Genomic DNA, 19,652 nt, shown 5'->3' with positions numbered 1-19,652 from the left:
GACCCTGTTCAGTGAAGCGGGCAGCTGGCTCCTCCTTCAACTCCTCATGACCACTGAGAAGTCTGAAGATTGAAAGAGGTGGTTGTGGGGCTAGGAGCTAAGGCCAATCAACAAAATGTGAAAACCACTTACAGAGCTCTGCTCAAATAGAATAAGAGAGAAGATTCTGTGAGAGATGTAGCAGTAAAACCAACCTTCTCAGGCAGAACTGTGGGGTTGGGCCCAGGCCTCTTAAGGTCACCCTGCTGTCTGTACAGGACAGGGAGAAGACAGGAGGGATGACAAGCTGCAGGTAGGGGTCAACAGAAGAACCAAACGCTGGCATCAGGGGAGGGAGAGGCAGGAGGCACGGGCTGGATGAGGGATTAGGAGAGTTGAGAGCCCAGGAGTCTCTCGATTGCAGCATTGATGTCCCCTCCTGTGGCAATCAGGGCCTGCAGGTTGGCCTCCCGATTGATGAAGCCCATGGAGTTGAGCTGCTCCAGCTGCTGCTGAAATCTCACTTCTGGCGTCTGCACCTGCAGGGGACAGGCCTCATCAAGTGGGCACAAGACCAACACCAAGGGGCCTATCTCAATCAGAACCCAATGGGACAGGGAGAGTTGATCTGCAAGTAACAGGCACGCAGCCTATGGCCCCAGTCACTAAACAATTGTGTAATAAGGCCAGGGGGTTATCTTTCTGTACATTTAGAACTAACAGGCCTGGATCAGCTCATAGTCCACCTCAGTGGAGATATTAACAAGCACTCCAAAAGCCAAAGGCTCTGTGGTCAATGATGCTTGCAAGCTAAATGCCCTCCAGATCCCCTCCAGGCCATCATCATGCACACAGCCACAGTAAAGGCCAGAGAAAGGCCCCTGGAAAGAGAGAACCTGGCTTTTTGCTTAAGCAATCAACACACACAGTTATTCACAAAAGAGAATACTTTTCATTCATGACGCTCCTGTAAACGTCTCCTGGAAATGTTTTCCCAGGAGATGTTTAGGAGGCACAGAAGAAGCCCAGTAATCACAGACCATCCAGCCATTGACAGGAGAAACGTGCCACACAGAGGAGGAAGGGACCTGCCTGGGCCACAAGGCAGTCACTCAGGAAGGGCCCTGACGTGCAGGACAGAAGCCCTTTGCAGTGCTCAGGACGGCTCCCTGTCACAGCCTGCAGAATTTAAGTTGCCTGGTCCTTGGTAAAGGCTTGTCCAGCCCTCCCAGGGCCTGCACTGAGCTGGGTGCATGTCATCTCCGTGGACTGGCTTTTCCCAGACTCATCTAGTCACAGAGATCACAGAAGGGTTAAGGGAACGACCCAACATCATCCCCAATCCCTGGCCTTCACTTTGTGGCCCAGGGCTTGTCACTTCACCCCCAGAACCTCCCTCTTGCCTCACAGATGGAGTCTGCTTTAATTATCAAAATAAATCCTGATATAAGAAGTGGTAAAACAAAGCAATTAAGGTGTAAATTCTGGAGCCAGAATGCCTCGGTTTGAATACTGGCTCCACTGCATACTAGCTGTGTGACTCTGAGGAACCACTTAATGTCTCTGGGCTTCAGTTTTCCCCTCTGTAACACAGTGATCATAATAGTAGCTTCCTCACAAGCTGTGACGAGGGAGATGGTAAATGAGTGCGCAAATATAAAGCACTGAGAACAGTAACTAGCACAGGTTGAGTGTTATTACTATTCTTACCTCCATTTTTTTTTTAATATTTATTTTATTTATTTATACATACAAGAGCTGGGGTAGAGGCAGACATGTTGGGAGGTTAGAGGATTCACCAGAGACAGAGTGGGGAGCAGAACAGGTGGATCTACTGAAATACACTGCTAAAGGAAGCAGTGGGTGAGACAGTGAGGTCTGCTGCACCATGTGGGTAGCTCCCTGGCGGGGGATTGAACTGGTGCTGCAGTGGCTGTTGATTGCTTCACAGTGCTGAGACCTAATCCCTTGTGCCACCAAGGAAGCCCCACTATTCTCACCTCCGTTTTACAGCTATAGAAACTGAACTCAGGGCCTCCCTGGTGGCGCAAGGGGTTAAGACGCAATCTGCGAAGCTGTCCACAGCCACTGCAGTAACAGTTTGATCCCAGGCCGGCCAGGGAGCTACCCACATGGCGCAGCAGACCTCTCCCAACTCACCCGCTGCTCCCCTCAGCAGTGTATGTCAGTCGATCTGTATGTCAGCCTGTTCTGTTCCCCACTCTGTCTCTGGTGAATCCTTTCACCCCCCCACACCTCTGGCCTGTACCCCAGCTCTTGTATGCATAAATAAATAAATCTTAAAAAAAAAAAAAGCACCTGCACTCAGGGGAGAGGGATAACTTTCCCAGGGCTAGAAAGTGGAAGAACAGAATCGAAAGCCAGAGGCATGAAAGTAGACTCCGCTGCCCCTACTCTCTGCTATCCCGACACTGCCAGGATGGAAGTGGTGGTCCAGTCGGCCCCACTGCCCTATGTACCTGCGAGTTTCCATTTCCGGCCAAAAGCTGGATCATTTGCTGCATGAGCTGCTGCTGGGCACTGGAGGGCCCTGTTGGAGAAGATGTGGCTGGAGGGGCTGGTGAGGAGGTTGGGGCCTCGGGAGTAGACCCGGCGTTGCTGCCTGCTGATGGTGCTGGGGTCCGGGACATCCCAAAAGAGCCAAGGCTGCAGACAAGAGAAACCAAGAGGTAGGAGATGGCATCCGAGAAAGGGGTAGAGAAGTAAAGACCCAGAAGGAAAAGCCGATGGAAGAAACAGGAAGTCAGACCCACGGAGACACCAGCAGGGGCAGCTCAGAGTGGCAGAGGATAGGGTAAAGGGGAGGAGAAACCAGAACCTGCTGCCCACCTGGCCCCACTCTCACCTAGGTACCAGCCCAGGGGCCTCGGTCTGCAAGGTCTGCAGTCCTTGCTGGATCTGCAGCAGTGCCTGCATGGCACGGGGATTGGTGAGGATGGAGAGTGACTCTGGGTTCTGCATCTGGTGGGAAAGGAGCAGAGGGGCAGTGGGAGGTGGAAGGAGAGCTCAGGGCACACCCTTGCTCTCCACCTCTGCCCCCAGCTCCTCACTCACCTGCTGCAGGAAGACCGGGAGTTGCAGGCGGAGCTGCTCCTGCAGCTGAGGGTTCCCAGCAAAGAGCGGCACGTTCACCATCATCTGCCAGGGGGAAGCAGGTAGGGGGAGGCCTGGGCCCTCCCACCCACCCTAAGAACTCCCTGCAGCCTCAGACTCCCTAGGCACCACCACTACTGAAGGAAATCGGGCCAGCTTTTATCTCATAATATCCTGCAGGCCTAGGTGGGACAGTGAGAGGAAATGGAGCTACCAGCTCGGCAATGAGTATTGGGGCCCAGGCTGCTCAGCCCCAGTTCGCTGACGACGACTATCATTTTCCACTACCATGTGGTGCTGACCACGTGCTGAGCCACACTCTAAGAGCTCTAGATGTGTGAGTTCATTTAATCCTCGCAGCTCTGTGAGCCATAACTAACGTGACAACCATTTTACAGAAGAGGGAATGTGCAGCTAGCAGGTGGCAGAACTTGAGTTCTAAAGCCAGACAGCCTGGCTCCAGAGCATTCTCGCCACCACAGGAGGTGTCCTCCACCAGGGAACCTCTCCCAGCATACCCCCCTGTACCAGTCTGGTACCTGAGCAGCAAAGTCAGGGTTCTGGGCAAGTGTCTGCATCATGCTGCGCATGTAGGGGGCTGAGATCACATTCTGCATCAGCTGGGGGTTCTCAGAGATCTGCTGGAGCAAGGCCTGCATTTCTGGGCTATTGAACATCCCTAGGACAAGGAGGAAAAAAACAAACAAAACAGAAGAAAAGGGGTCCAGATGGAAACCAGATGCCTCGCTTCATTGTCCCTTATTTCAGACACTGAGGTTACAAAAGCAAAATGGGCACCACAGGCTTGTGGGTCCAAGTCTCTCCTGACCTCAAGGTTATCTTGTATTGCTGTGGCCTGGCTTCTTCCATCTACTCTGCTAAGGATAAGCCAGTTGGAACCTGAGTCTGATTCATGCCCCTCTGGACTATTTCTGCCACCAACCCAGATAATATCAGAGTTGGAAAAGATCTAATCGCCATTAGAAAAATGGTTTTCAAACTTGTTTTCTTCAAACCAAATCTCGCTCAGAAACCAAGTATGTAAGCAGTCTGAATGGACATGGTCCAGTCTGCCCCCCACCCCAGCCCCCAATCCCCCACCCACCAAGACTCAGGAGCACAATTTTAAAACCACGGATCAAGTTCAAGTCCCTTATTTTATAAATAAGAGAACTGAAACCCATAGAGGGGATGGGTCTTTCCCAATCAAGATGTTTCCCAGAATACAAATCAGGGCATCTACCAAAGACATCCACAGGGCCAAATGTAGTCATAGTCCAGGTAAACAGGGCATCCCCAGGGTTGTGCAGTGCATAACCTGCACTTATGTACATGTGCTGCACATCCCTCTCCCCAGCCTCACATCTGCCCTTGCCCTAGTCTGCCCTGGTTCCTCTCCCACACCCCCCTCTGCCTGACCCATTTACACTGGATAGTAGCAGCAGAGCTGAAAGAGCTTAGGAGGTGGGGCCTAGTTAATTCATGAGCCATTACTTAGGCCATTATTGCCAGGGACATCAGGACATGGCCTGAACCACCCCTCACCCTCCGAGGGTGGAGCCACTACCCCAGGCTGCAGAGTCCCCTCTGTGGCTTCAATATAGTATTGCCTCTGTCTTCAATATTCTGGAGCAGTGTGAACCCCACTCAGTTCTGGGACAGACAGACTGCCCTGGTGACCCCACTAAACTCCTTCCACCCTAGGACATACCTGACCCCAGGCTAGCCGCATTGATCCCAAAGGGGTTCGAGACTGTCGGGTGCACCTGGCTGGTCCCCGATCCTCCGTTGCCCTCCCCACCGGACCCGGGGGCCTGGGAGGTGGGGGTCGAGGGGCTCCAGGGGTTAGGGAGGGGCTCTCGGTTCTCAGTCCGCAGAGGCTGGGAGGACGAGCTGTCGGAGTTCCCGGCCAGGGAAGAGAAGGGATTGTTGCCAAACTGGGAGGAGGGAAAGGTTTTGGGTTAAGGACTGAAACAAATCAGGGACAAGGGCTAGGCCCTTTCTTTCCTCTCACCTACCAGCCTCCCCTTCCCCAGAAAAGGGAGAGATCTAAGACCTTAGAGGTCCTCCTCTCCATTTCTGGCCCCACAATGGGCAGGCAGCTCCACCCTTGCCTGCCGTTGGAAGCAGGCTGATGCTAGTGACTGAAAAAGTGAACACCTGAGATAGATGGGAATCACCTATCTCCACTGGGGGCTCTAAATACTGGATTTCTAATCTTCTCTCTGGCCAGTAGTACTTCACCCCTTTATACACACCCCTCCCACGGTGCACCAAGATAACAGGTTTCCTTAGCTCTGAAGGGGCAGAGACACGACCTTTGCATCCCAGCCCCTGCCACTAGTAGGTGCTCAATAAGTAATTGTAAGCCTAGACAGAAGTCACTGCTTCAACCATGATCTGCCCCCAGCTTCCCCTTTCAGTGAGTTCCAGGTCCCCAAAGTGGCATTCGGTCCATGCAGGCATGCCACAAGATGGAGTCCCTAGGGAGAACACCTCTGGCGGAGTTGGTCCTGTCTAGGTCTTCTCTCCTTCCACTTCTTCTCCCACCTGACTTCCTCCGCCCCTTCCTCCTAGCAGTTGAGCTCCTCAGCCTAGCTGCTTTGGTTGCACCGGGCTCCTCACTGTTACCCAGATTCATCCCAAGACCTGATCCTGTCACATGCCCAAGGTGGCACCTGAGCCTCCTCCCACTGGAGCTGCCAGCACCCAGGGAAGAGCCAAGGATGTGCTCCTCAACCCCAGACGCCATTTCCCTGGCTCAGCCTTCCTCTCACAAGTCTCTAGGTGGTTAAGACCTAAGCAGGAGTAGTTGGGAAGCCTTGGTCCCTCCCTACCGGAGGTCCCATCCAGCCCCTTTCCTGTTGACTCAGCATGGGTGATGGGGACAGGGCTGACCAAGGACGCTCCTGCTCTGAGATGTGGTTCTTTCACCTTACGAGATGCTTGTTCAGATAACAGAACAGGGCTCGCAGGCCACAGTTTCAGACTTTGCCCCAATTACAGGTTTCCTGTTCTGGTGGCTTGCCTAGCACTCAACACCACCTAGTTCTGGGCTGTGCCTTGATCATCCCTAGACACCCTAAGGATGGAATCTCTTTCTGAACGCCTTAAAGTGATAACAGCTGCAATTTATTGAGCACCTACTGTGTGCCTGACACATTTATTCTGTTTATAATACTCCAGTTCTCAAAGTGTGATCCTAGGACCCTTGCAAGATTTAAAATGGATTTTAAAATTCTAAGGCATTATTTGCCTTTTTTACTCTCATTCACTCTTAAGTTTTCAGTGGAACTTTCCAAAGGCTACATAGTAAGTGACATTGCGACAGATTCTGTGCAGAAGCAGGTATGAGAATTCAGCTGTCTGGTAGTCAGCCAGACATTAAAGAAATCTGTAAAATGTAAAATAAGGCCACTCTTTCCTTGAAAGGTCGGTTTTGGAAAAAAAGTTATTTTTTAAAAGATATGCTATGTATGTTCATGTGTAATAGATTTATTATTTTTAAAGTGAAACAAATTTTTAAAAACTTTCTCAGTTTTCATTTCTGATACAGTGAATAGCAATAGATCTCACTCACAAAAACAAATGCTCTTTGGGGTTCTCGATAAGTAAGAGTATAAAGGGGTCCTGAGACCAAAATGACTGAGAGCCACTGCTATACTCTATTTCTTCCACTTTGAAAATGAGGAAGCCAAGGGTTGGAAAAGTGAGGGCAGCTCATTTAAAATCCCACCAGTAGAAAATGGTGGAGCATGTATGTGAACCCAAGTTTGTTGATGCCAAATGAGCTGTTCTTTTAGTTAAACCAATGCTTCTCACACTGTAGCGAGCATCAGTTCTAAGTCTTTCTCAACTATTTGAACTCTTTTTAAAACCAGGTAGATGTGTAACTTTGATTAACTTTTTTAATTTCTTAAAATTTAAAATGAACAGATTCCTTTAAAAATTAATAGCTGGGCCTCCCCCGGTGGTGCAGCAGTTGAGCACTGGGCTGCGAAGCTGCCCACAGCCTCTACAGTGCTGGTTCGATACCCGGCCGCCAGCGAGGGTCCCACATGGTGTGACAGACCTCTCCTGCTGCGCCCGCTGCTCCCCTCAGCATTGTGTTTCCTCACTCTGCCTGTTCTGTTCCCCGCCCTGGCTCTGGTGAGTTCTCTCACCCTCCCACGCTTCTGACTGTACCCAGTGCTTGTACAAATGAGTAAAATAAAAAAATCTTAAAAAAAAAAAAATTAATAGCTGATCCCTACAAGCAGAGACTAGAATTGGAAGGAGCAATGCCAGGAATAGCCAAGATGAAGTTGAAGAAAAAGGGGGGAGATTCACGTTACCCGACCCCCAGGCTTCAGGCAATATGGCACTACTGTAGGGACAGACAGAGTCACCGGACAGAGTAGTCAGCAACACACTCACTTGAAGAGACGTGCGTGGGCAAGGAGTGTGCGGGAGAGCACGTGGGGCCTCTGTGGACAGTGCACTTTCCTCCCCACAAGGAAAAAGGGGGTGTGAGACCCCACCCTCCCATACAGGTGCTGTGTGTTCAGCTGTGAAAGCCCATCACACTACATTTACACTATGCGCACCTCCCTGTGGCTATGTTCTTATGGTAAACATCTTTAAAACATTTGCAAAAAACAAGTTAAAAAATTAAATTAACATCATGATACCACTTTTGTAAGGTTTACATATATGCAAAACAATACTATAGATTATAGTTATAGATACAGACAGATGATATAAGAATTGAAACCACCAACACCAATGCTGGGTGGCAGTGAGCTCTGGTGAGGGGAAGAGAGGCAGAAAATGGGGAGGTGGTATGTGAAGGCTGCAATTCTACCTGTAACATCTTAGTTGCAGATACTAGATATGTCTAGGAAAAAATACCAAATACTAACATTAATTACCTTAGAAATAGAAAAGAGATAGCTGAGAGGTGGAATAGAAGGTGACTCTTGTATGTGTCTACCTTCCCACACTTTTTAAGTACCCTGTAGTTGACTTGTGTAGCTTTTGACTTTTCAACCATGGAAATAAAAGTATTTAATGTAAATTAAACTTTGAAAAAGAACTCCAAAAGGCATCAAAACTACGTATGGCAACATCTCAGGGCAACATGGATACAAGAGAATGTTCTATTTTTACCTACACTTTCCATATAGTTGGAAAAATTGCACAAAGAATTTTTAAAAGTGCATATTCTAGGGTCTAATTCCAGAGATTTATTTAATAAATAGCTCAATGGTGACAACCAGGAATCTCGTGATTAACAAGCTCCCAGGAGATTCCAATGCAGGTGATCTGCGGACCACACTTGAGACTCACCGTGCAGGATTGGCTCTCTGACCCCAGGCCTGCCCACAATCTTTGAGCCCCTGGTGCAAGTTTGTCAGAACAATGTCAGATCCCTTAGACACTATGCCTCACCCACTTTCCTGGGGAACTATGCTATCTTCTGCCCTAGTGCCTCAGTCCCATGCTAAGTTGGACTATGCCTCGCTATGCACTGCTTTCAAGCCAAGCCCTCCCTGTATGGCCGGGGAGGATAGAGAAGCAGACACACCATGGGCTGGCATGGGTCTGGGGGTGGGGAATCTGGAGCCCAGACAGCCTTCCCACAGCCCGGTCCCTGGCCCCACCTGCTCCCGGGCAGCACTGAACATGGGCTCCTGGATGTCTGTGTACATGCGGCGGAGGGCATTATATCCTCCAGGGATGCTCTCCAGGTTGCTCAGGGCTCGGTCCTGGTTCCGCATCATCTCCTGCATCATGGCTGGATTTCGGGCAAGCTCCATTGTCTGGGGCAAAACACAGGGAGAGACACAGGATGGGACCTGGAACTAGGGAGCAACAAGCTGGGGAAGGGTGGCCCTTGAGGACAGGTCAGGATCAGGACCAGGGTCCAGGATCTAGCCCAGTGACAGGAAGTAGGGTGACGAGACTTCCTTTCTCTACTGTACTCTAGGCTCCAGCCCTGACTCCCTGTGGGGATTTTCTAAATGGCCTGTATTTTCTAATGGAGTACGAGATGGGCTGAAAGCGGCAGCTTCCCAACCTTAGACTCAGGGGGGTCCACAGACTTATCAGGGAGCACAAAGAAACTGAGTAAGAAAGTCTAACAGAATAGGGAGGAAGCGAGGAGAAACTTATTATCTACTGAGCATCTACTACATAAAGGGACCGAGAATTTAAGTCATTCAATTCCCACAATAACTGTGCTATGTAGGTATTTCTGTCCCTACTTTGCAGATGAAAAAATAGGCTCAGAGAATCTTCCTGAGGACCCACTTCCAGTGGGTGGGGGGTGGCCTTCAGGCCAGGTGGTCTGTCTGACCAAGACCATGTTACCATTCCTGGACAACCACCACAAGCTGGGGAAGGAAAGGATTAAAGCTGGAACGATGCTATCACCCCCTCTAACCCTTACCCTTAAGTCTTTCGCCTGACCAAACCTGAGAACACTGGGGATGGGGGCATTCTCTTTGAGCTAATAAACACGGGTTTGGATCAACTCCCAGGTCCAGCGGTCCGTAAGAGAAGATGGGTATAGGCACTTCTTGTTCCTATCCAACCTGGAATGCCTTCCCTGTGCTTCTCAAATTTGCTCCATGCAATACCTCTTGTCAGACACCTCTGTGGACAGATACACCCAGTCTCATGGGTCTCTGATCTTTTATCCCATGATTTATTCATTCAATAAATATTGAGTAAGTACTATGCACCAGGGACTGCGTGAGACAGCAAATCAAACATCTGCAAATCCTTGCCTTTATGGAACGTATCTTCTGGCGACACCAGTGTGGTGTCCACAGCTCTGCTGAGGTCTGTCCCTGTCCCTTGGTGGATTGGGCCATGACATGAAGCCAAAAACCAACGTAAGGGCCTCCCTGGTGCCCTAAGGGTTAAGTCTCAGTGCTTTTACCTCTACAGTCTGAGTTCAATCCCTGAACAGGGAGCTGACCCACACAGTGCAGCAGACCTCTCCTGTGTTGCCCGCTGCTCCCCTCAGCAGTGTATTTCTGTAATTTGCCTGTTCTGCTCCCCACTCTCTCTAGTACCTCTGGCCTACACCCCAGTTCTTCTGTGCAAAAATTTAAAAAAAGGACCTCCACGGTGGCGCAGCAGTTGAGCGCTGGGCTGCGAAGCTGCCCACAGCCTCTGCAGCGCCGGTTCGATCCCAACCGCCAGTGAGGGTCCCACATGGTGCGCAGACCTCTCCTGCCGCGCCCACTGCTCCCCTCTGCAGTGTACTTCGTCAGTCTGCCTGTTCTGCTCCCCACTCTGGCTCTGGTGAATTCTCTCACCCTCCTGCACTTCTGACTGTACCCGTGCTTGTATAAATAAATAAATCTTTATTAAAAAAATTTAAAATAGGGCCTCCCCGGTGGTGCAGCGGTTAAGCGCTGGGTTGCGAGGCTGCCCACAGCCTCTGCAGTGCCGGTTCAATCCCCGGCTGCTACCTGGCCACCGGAGGAGGGTCCCACATGGCACGCAGACCTCTCCTGCCGCCCGCTGTTCCCCTCAGCAGTGTACTTCGGTCTTTGTGCCTGCTCTGCTCCCCGCTCTGGCTCTGGTGAATTCTGTCGCCCTCCCGCACTTCTGACTGTACCTAGTGCTTGTATAAATAAATAAATAAATCTTAAAAAAAAAAATTAAAAAAAAAAATTTTAAATAAATTAAAAATAAAACACAAAACGCGGCCCCTCTGGAGTTCCCTTATCTATCCAGCCCTGCCCAACCACAGGCTTCTCAAACATCCTACTATCTTGAACTCCCAGGTCTTTGCACTTGCTGTCCCTAGGGCCTGAACCCTCTTTTAATTCTCCTGGTTCACTCTTCCTTTGTCAAGTCTCAGCTTGGATCACACTTCCTCTCGAAGGTCTCCTCTGAGCCCTAGAGTAGGGTCAAGGAGCCCTTCTCCGTGCTCCTAGCAGATCCTGTGATTCTCTTTATGACAGCACGGACCACCCCATTATAGCTGCCTGCTTACTCACACCACCTCCCTTTGAGAGCAGGAGTTCCTAGAAATAAAGGCCTGTATTTTTTCATCATTGTACCCCCAGTATTTAAAACACAATTGCTGAATGAATGATCAAGGTAGGACAAGGTAGGACGAGCTCCCCAGGTGATTCTGATGCAGGGCCAGACTCCTCTCAATACCCACCTGCCTCATGAGCTCGGGATTGTTGAGCATGTGACTGATCTCAGGGTTCCGCTCCATCAGCTGTTGCATCTGGGGGTTGGCCATGATCATGTGACGCATCAGGTCAGGGTTAGACATCATGTCCTGGACCAGGGGGTTCTCCATGATCTGAGACAGCATCTCGGGATTAGACATCAGCTGTCTCTGCATCTGCTGCTGCAGCTCCATGAAGTTGGCAGAGCCTAGGCCCAGGCTCCCAAGGCCCAGGATGCCCCCAAAGCCAGCTGTGGGGTGGGGAGCAGGGTCATAATGAGCTTCAAGAGCTCTTCCCCACCTGGCCACTGATTCAGGTTTCCAGGAGGGACCCCGTCTGATTCTCACTTGTCCCTTTCCAATCATTCCCACAGCCTCAGTCCCAATCCACTGCAGGCAGATACATGAGCTGCCAAGATAAGAAACCTCTTTGATGGCTGAGGTTGAGAGCTGGCATAGCACTAAGCATAGAGAGGATAACCCATTGAATGAGAAACACATGTTCTCCAGCTAGCTACTGTGGGGCCCACACCCCAATACCCTCACCCAGGTGCCAATATCCTCACCCAGGATTCCCCAGCTCTCCCTTCATTCTTAACATTTAGCCAGGTTACCCTCCTCTGGGAAGCTATCACAGACTGGCTTCCTCCCCAGCTTGGCTCAAATAGCAATATGATGTCCAGAGGTGCCCTATTCTATTCCCATCAGACCAGGAGCAGGCACCTCGTTTCTCCCTCCCCTTGGCTCTCCCACACTCCCCAAATAGGACTGCACTCTCCCCTCTAAGGGCTTACAGAGAATGGATGCAGTAGCACTGGGAGGCCCCTCCCCAGCCCCAGGGGAGGGCCCCCCCCCACTGCTCCGCCGACTTCCACTGCCAGCATCTGAAGTGGCACTGCCAGAGGTAGAGGGCTGGGCAGGGGTGGTGGGTGAAGCAGGCGTGGTGGAGGGTGCAGAGGCAGGGTCTGGAGTGGAGGGGGAAGAAGCAGTGGCAGCAGTTGGATCTTGAGCCCTAAGGACAGAGAAAGAAAAATCCTGGTTGGTGTGAACACAAGGAGAGGGAAGACAATAATCTCTGTGTTTGCTGTGCACCTACTGCCCCCAACCCAAGCCATCAACTAAGCACCCCTCAGGTAGGGGGAGTCTGTAAGTCAGACAGGGGCAAGAGAAGAGAGTAGCATTCTGGGAAGGTAAGTCAGGTTCCCTTCCTCTGCAGGTGAGATCATAAGGTTGTCTCACAATCCATCCAGGCCCTCTAGATACAGTTGAGCCATGGGTGAGAAAGAATGCAGGTGGGGGGTAGGGAGGAGGTCCAATCAGAGAATGAACCCGATCCTCTCCTGCACTTACTTCTGAGGGGTCTTGATGACCAGATGGACAGTGAGCCCATCCTTGATCCCATGCTGGTTCAGTGTGTCCCCATCCTTCAGGATCTTGCCTGCGAAGATCAGGACCAGCTGATCCTGCTGAGCCTTAAACCTCCGGGAAATTTCCTCTTTGAACTGTGAGGAAGAGGCAGAAGTCACTATGCAGACCCCCAGCACTCTACCAGCCAAGTACCCTGCCTTTCCTTCAAGAGTCTCTACATTTCCTTACTCCCACCTCCTTGTGAAGTCTCCACCCATTGCTTCAGCTACAATAAGCTGCTCCTTCCTCTGTTTTCACTAGTCATTCAATTATTTAATTGAAGCTATTAAAAAGGCAATATAATTGATAAAATAATTAGGAGGAATATTTAGCATGTTTCAAGTAGCTCCTTTTTTAACCACATAGATGGATCAGTGTGGCAGATCTGGCAGCTCTATCTCAGAGTGTCTGGCTCTCAAAGCCCTCACTGCTATGTGCCACTCCCTCTGCAATGTCTTCACCCAGGTAGGGTATTCCTGCCTGGCAGCTCCCTTCATCTCAACTCCCTCAACAGCCTCAAACCCTTCAGACTTCTCTCCTTAGACCCCAAGTTACTATCTTCTCTTTATTCACAAACTTCCTGCAACAACTACAACAAATACATGCCAGTTTATAAATAACTGCACGCACATTCACAAGTTTAAAAGTCTAAGTCCCAGGAGAAACATATTATTTTCTCCATTTCAAAGATGAGAAAAGGAAGGATCTGTATGGTTAGGTAACTTGTCCTGTGCTGACTGGAATGAACTCAGCCCAGGCTCTTAACCAAACACAATATTTCTCAAATAGAGCCAATTTCAAATTCAACTTTGTAGGCAAAATAATTTAAATTCGTGAAAAGTAGTCAAATAACGGGGGTGGGGGGTGGGGCGGGCAGTGATGGCCCCTTTAAATGCAGACTTGGGGAGAGTTAGATATCCCCAATCAATCAGTAGCCTTCCAAACCAAACAAAACACAAACCTAAGTAAAAGCAGTGCACTTGCTAAGCAAAGGCAGCTTCCAGATTCCTGTCTTCCAACCAGAAGGCCTATCTTAAGCCCCTCCTATGTGAAACTGTGAAGCAGTCAGAGGGGGGTGGCGAACACAGGCAATATTAGCTCATTCACTCATTCAACACATTTTTATTGAGCACCTACTGCACGGTATGTAAATCCCGGAGGAGCTGAGAACTAGATGTAACCGCCACGATTCGAAAGAGGAGGGAGGACCTGGGGAGAGGGTTATCCTCCCCCCACCACCAGGCGCTCAGAGTAGCCTGGGCGTTTGTAAGCTCACAGTATGCGCCCCGAGCGCTCCGCTGCGCCCCCCGCCGCCTCTCCCGGCTCAGCACCCTGTCCCGGCCCCCCACTCTGCTTCCAGGTCCCCAACCCCGACCAGCAACCACGGGCGCAACTCCCTTCAAACCCACGGTCCCTCCCCCGTCCCTAAGCAAGGTGTCCCCTCCCCACTCCCCACCACGCCCCCAGCCCAGGCCACAAGGCTAGAGGTGGCCTCCCCTCCCCAGCACGCGCCGCGCTCCCCCAAATAACCCTCACAGGACGCCCCCTCCCCTCGCCCGCCCCCTCCGCCACTCCGGGAGTCCGCCGGGCCCGCGCCCTCTCTCCCCGTCCTCCCGCGAGCCCGGCCGTCACCGTCCCTGAGCCACCCCTCGGCTCGCGGACCCCCTCCTCCGCGCGCCCACCCCACCCCGCCGCCCGCGCTACCTCCTTGACCGAGGCTCGATCGCAGATCACAATTTCCTCCTTGTCCTTGGGGGTCTTGACGGTGACCCGAATGGGGGGCCTCGTCTCGGCCCCGCTTGGCTCCGCCATGCCGCCGCCGCCACCCGGCCGCCCGCCAGCCCGCCCCGGCTCCTCCTCCTCCCCGCCCGCCCGGCCAGCCCGGCGCGGCCCCGGCGCCTCCAACACTCCCCCTTCCCTCCCGAAGGCTCCTCCGCCCCCTCCGGACCAGCCGCGCACAGCGCCCCGGGCGGACCGGGGGGGCCACTGCAGCAGGGGCCGCCCAGCGCCGAGGCCGGGGTCCCGCCGCCCCGACCCGGCCTCTCTGGGCGGCGGCCCCGGAGGGACTCCGGGCCGGGCCGGGCCGGGGGCGCGCCCCGGGCGAGCGCCCACTCCCCGGCCCCCGCCCCGGGCGCCCGGGCTCCCGCGCCCCGACGCGGCCCCCGCCCCGCGGGCAGCTCCCGCCCGGGACAAAGGACTTTCTGCGTCGCCGCCTTATCTCGGGCCCCTGTGACAAGTGGGAAGCCAGAGCGTTTCCAGGCGGGGCTTCTCCCGGCAAGGAGGGCGCATTTCCCCACTTTCGGACGCCCACGAGGCGCCCATTTCTGGGATTGCCCACGTCTCCCCGAGGGCCGCGGCCTGAGGGAAGGTCTGACCCAGGACGGCACCGGAGGCCGCGTTCTGCCGCGCGGCCTTGGCGCCCCGGGCTTCCGCGACACTCGCAGTAGTTTCCACCTCCCCGCCTCGCAGGATTGTGTAGCACGTAGAGAATTGCTTTGCAAAGTAGCCAAAGGTGTGCCTGACAAAAACGGGGACTTGGGAAAAAGATGGAATCGTGATTGCCAAGAGGACGTGAGGACTTTTCTCTCCCCGAAGTGGTTAAACATCCTTCTAGAGCTGCCCTGTCCCCCCACTCCCGCTCTTTCCCCCCACAACCGCGTGGTCTGACTGCAAAGGCGAACTCTAGCTCCCAGGGTGCCGCGCGCGGCCACAAGGAACTACAGTTCCCAGCGCCCCCTGCGCTGGGACGGTGCGGCGTCCAAGCCACAAAAGCCAGGCCTGGAAACTACAACTCCCAGGGCGTTCCGGAGCCGAGCCGCTGGACTACGGGAAGTGGCCTGCGGAGGTCGGCGGGTAGCAACTCCGGGATCTGGGTGCAAAAGCCCAGGGTTACGAGCCACAGGCATGCTGCGACCCAAGGCTTTGACCCAAGTGCTAAGCCAAGCCAACACCGGAGGTGTCCAGAGCACCCTGTGAGTGCCGACCGAGGACTCGATTGGCGAGCACTGGTGTGGGGCGGCTCTCAGAAGGAGGGTTGGGGGAGGATCCCCGGAAGGGAGAAGGTAGCAGAGGGCCTTTGCAGGTAGCGGGACGAGCGTGCTGGGTACTCGGGGCACATTCCTGGACACTGTCCGGACCCTTGTTTTCTAGAAGCACCACTGGCGGGTATTGGGATGGGAACCCGGGCGTTTTATTTCATGTCCTTGGGTACGTCGATATCCCTTCCTGTCCCTCGCCAGGCTGCTGAATAACGAAGGATCTCTGCTGGCCTACTCTGGTTACGGGGATACAGACGCCCGGGTCACCGCGGCCATCGCCAGTAACATCTGGGCCGCCTACGACCGAAATGGCAACCAAGCATTTAATGAAGACAATCTCAAATTCATCCTCATGGACTGCATGGTATGGAGAGGGGAGCCATGCCCCCTGTCCCCCAAGGGGATCCCCAGGGAATAACCTGGATCCCACCCTGGATGGTTGGAAGGGCAGGGACAGGATTTCCGGAAGATTACTAAATTAGTCTGCAACAGCGTTTATGATAGGCAGGACCCTATGCATCAAATGATGGTGAGGAAAGAGTCCTGGACCGAGGTCTGGCTGGGGTTCTCACCCAGCCGATTATCATTTGTGGAAGCTTAGGTAAGTTATTTTAACTTCTCAGAGCTTCCTTACCACACGCCTAAGGTGGAAACAATAATTTCCCTACCACCACCATCTCACATTATTTTGAAGATCAAATGAAAGAGTGGATGTAAACTATAGAGTGCTATGCAAATGTAAAGTGTTTTCATCCCAGATTCACAGACCCATGGCAGAGTCTCCAGCACCTAGTCTAATCCCGTCAATTTACAGAGAAAGGAAATGCAGTCCAGAAAGGGGAAGTAGCCAGCAGGCAGTGAACTTCTGAAAACAGAAACTGACAGCTTTGTACCAATATTTAGGTCCCTGGGGGGAAAGTAGCAACAAGACAGACAGAAACTGCAGCCCTACTAAAGAAGCTTATCGTCTTAAATATGCCTTAAAACAAGTAAAATATGTATGTTTGGTAAAATAAGGTTGTATATATGTTTTGTAAAATATGTATGAAATTTAAAAAAATAGTATGATAGATTTTGAAGTTGTTATTGAGAAAATAAAGGAAATGAGATAAAGGAGGGCATGGGTCAGGGACAGTCTCACTGAAAAGGAGGCATTTCATCGAAGAACTGAGGAAGTGTGAGACTCTGAGGGGAAAACATTTCTGACAGAACAGCAAGTGCAAAGGCCCTGAGGCAGAATGGTTTCTGGTCAAGGATCAAGGAGGTTTATGTGACTGGAGTATCATGAGAATAGGGGGAGAGCAGTAGGAGATGAGACCAGAGAAGTAGCTGGCACAGTACCTGTTCTCAGTGCATAGTGGCTACCTCGTGAAAGTTTGCTGAATGATTAAACAAACAATCCCGAAGGGTGAACTCCAGGAAGGATTTCCATGTAATTCAGTTGCTTACCTCTTTCCCACCCCCTCCCCAACCAAGGATGTCATTTCATTTAAATTGATGGCGCCTTCTGGGTGCATAACCTAGAGCTGGTGCAATAGGGCCATAGTTTTCAAGCTGTTTAACTTCAACCACACCATAAATATATTTTAAATCAGAGCCCATTTTAAGTTATACCGGCTAAAACAAGTTTGATGAAACAGTACTTCCCTTACTACTTGCAAAGGACTTTTTCTCACTTTCTCTCTCTCTCTCTCTCTCTCTCTTTTTTTTTTTAATTTTTGCATACAAGAGCTAGGGTGTAGGCCAGAGGTGCAGGGGAGGGGCGGGTCAGAGGATTCATGAGAGACAGAGTGGGAGCAGAACAGAATGACTGAAATACACTGCTGAGGGGAGCAGTGGGGCAGGTGAGACAGGAGAGGCCTGCTGCTTCATAGTGCTGAGACTTAACCCCTTCTACCAGGGAGGCCCCTCCCTCTTTCTTTTAGTGGTGAGCAACCTTCTTAACTGAGCTCCTAATCCTGGGGTCAGACTTGCATTTTGAAAAACATTACCATGGGAAAAGAGAAATAAAAGTTTGGTTACTGCTCTCAAGTCCCTTATAGTATCTTTGGGGTGAACCTATAATAGTAACATCACCCATTTGGGCAGCCCTTTGCAGATACAAATCTTCCTATTACTAGCACCCTCACCCACTGGGGTGAAGTAGGTTTCCATTTCAAAAAGGGAAACCAGGGCCTCCCTGGTGGTGCAAGGCATTAAGTCTCAGCACTATGAAGCTATCAGCAGTCACTGCAGCACAAGTTTACTTCCATCCCAGCCACGGAGCTACCCACATGGTACAGCAGACCTCTCCTGTCTTACCTGCGGCTCCCCTCAGCAGTATGTTTCAGTACATCTGTCTGTTCTGCTCCCCACTTTGTCTCTGGTGAATCTTCCCACTCCCTGCATTTCTGGCCTGCACCCCAGCTCTTATATGCATAAAAAAATAAATCTTTTTTTTTTTTTTTAAAAAAAAAAAAAGGGAAACCAAGTTCCTGGGAGAATGAATATCCCTGAATAACTTGTTTAGTAAGTACCTGTGCTGAGGCTGGAATCTGGGCTCAAAGCCTCATGTTGGGCCTCCTGGTGGCCTAAGGGTTAAGTCTCAGCACTTTCATCTCTATGGCCTGAGTTTGATACTTGCTAGGGAGCTAACCCATATGGTGCAGCAGACCTCTCTCCTGTTTCTCCCACTGCTCCCTTTAGAGTATATTTCAGTAAATTCGCCTGTTCTGCTCCCCACTCTGTCTCTGGTGAATCCTCTCATTACCCTGCCCCCCCACGTCTGGCCTACACTCCAGTTCTTCTACACAAAAATAAATAAGTTAAATCTTTAAAAAAAAAAAAAAAAAGATTGTGTGTGACCTATGTCTAGGAGAGTGGTCAAAGCATCACTTCTGAAGCTCCTGCTTTCCGGGACAGACATGGAAGGAAGAGATAGTCTCAAAGGGAGCACTTGAGGACAGAGGGGGCTAAGGGTGTCAGCCGTGCATCACATCCCATGCTATCACCCCACCAGGAGGGCCGTGTCGCCATTACCCGAGTGGCCAACCTTCTGCTGTGTATGTATGCCAAGGAGACCGTTGGCTTCGGAATGCTCAAGGCTAAGGTGTGTATGTACCCATTCCTGCATAACCCTGGGTCCAGCCTTCCTGCCTCATCACTGTGCACTCCCAGCCCCACCACCTTTTTGGCGTGGTCCTCATGTAATATCTGGTGTGGGCTAACTCCCAGGAGCAGCAGGGGCTCTGCATTGGGCATGGGCCTGGATTTGGGATCCCTGTAGTAGCAGATCATGGTGAGGACTGATTTCTGCTACCTCTCTTGTAGGCCCAGGCCTTGGTGCAGTACCTGGAGGAGCCCCTCACCCAAGTAGCAGCATCATAGTGGACATCGGTGGAAGCTAGAGTCAGAAAAGAGATGACCATTTAGAGGGGCAGGGCCCCCTGGGGAAACCTTCCTGGACTATGGAGTGAGGATGGGATTTTGTTTTTTCCAAGCATAAATTTAGGGCCTTCCCAGTGGCACAGTTGTTGAGCGCTGGGTTGTGAAGCTGCCCGCAGCCTCTGCAGCGCCGGTTCGATCCCCGGCTGCTCCCCAGCCACCGGAGGAGGGTCCCGCGTGGTGCGCAGACCTCTCCTTCCGCCCGCTGCTCCCCTCAGCAGTGTACTTCGGTCCTTCTGCCTGCTGTACTCCCCGCTCTGGCTCTGGTGAATTCTCTCACTCTCCCACGCTTCTGACTGTGCCCAGTGCTTGTATAAATAAATAAATAAATCTTTAAAAGAAAATAAATAAATAAATTTAAACTCTTACCTGTGTCTTGCTTGCTTTCTTGTGAGGGAGGACTCACCAGGGATAGGGAGGAGCTGGGATTGCTTAGAGGACTCTTCATGCCTTTCAAAGATGGCTTTCCACGTACCCCACCATGACCTAAACAACAAAAAGGCTTTTGGCAA

At 51.7% G+C, this 19,652-nt stretch overlaps 2 protein-coding genes across 5 annotated transcripts; one reads left to right on the top strand and one right to left on the bottom strand.

Moving 5' to 3' along the window:
* Positions 1-365: 365 nt before the first annotated feature.
* Positions 366-14,491, bottom strand: UBQLN4 (ubiquilin 4; the record flags this gene model as incomplete). Of its 3 annotated transcripts, none has more annotated exons than XM_084242932.1 (11): positions 366-518; positions 2,460-2,646; positions 2,846-2,961; positions 3,055-3,138; positions 3,633-3,772; positions 4,805-5,030; positions 8,736-8,894; positions 11,261-11,523; positions 12,067-12,284; positions 12,623-12,774; positions 14,384-14,491. In XM_084242932.1, the coding sequence occupies 11 exons, from the start codon at positions 14,489-14,491 to the stop codon at positions 366-368; spliced, it is 1,806 nt and encodes a 601-aa protein (XP_084099058.1). The 3 variants fall into 3 exon arrangements, with proteins under 3 accessions (XP_084099058.1, XP_084099059.1, XP_084099060.1); XM_084242933.1 differs by having other exon boundaries at positions 12,130-12,284; XM_084242934.1 differs by lacking the exon at positions 8,736-8,894.
* A 1,092-nt stretch (positions 14,492-15,583) lies between these two features.
* Positions 15,584-19,083, top strand: LAMTOR2 (late endosomal/lysosomal adaptor, MAPK and MTOR activator 2; the record flags this gene model as incomplete). Of its 2 annotated transcripts, XM_084242817.1 has the most annotated exons (4): positions 15,584-15,651; positions 15,919-16,081; positions 18,716-18,805; positions 19,027-19,083. In XM_084242817.1, the coding sequence occupies 4 exons, from the start codon at positions 15,584-15,586 to the stop codon at positions 19,081-19,083; spliced, it is 378 nt and encodes a 125-aa protein (XP_084098943.1). The 2 variants fall into 2 exon arrangements, with proteins under 2 accessions (XP_084098943.1, XP_084098944.1); XM_084242818.1 differs by lacking the exon at positions 18,716-18,805.
* Between the last annotated feature and the right edge of the window lie 569 nt (positions 19,084-19,652).

Source organism: Talpa europaea, assembly GCF_964194135.1.
Source record: "Talpa europaea genome assembly, chromosome: 9".
NCBI lineage: Eukaryota > Metazoa > Chordata > Mammalia > Eulipotyphla > Talpidae > Talpa > Talpa europaea.
The sequence above is the reverse complement of the archived record's forward strand: the minus strand, read 5'-3'. Positions and strand labels throughout refer to the sequence as shown.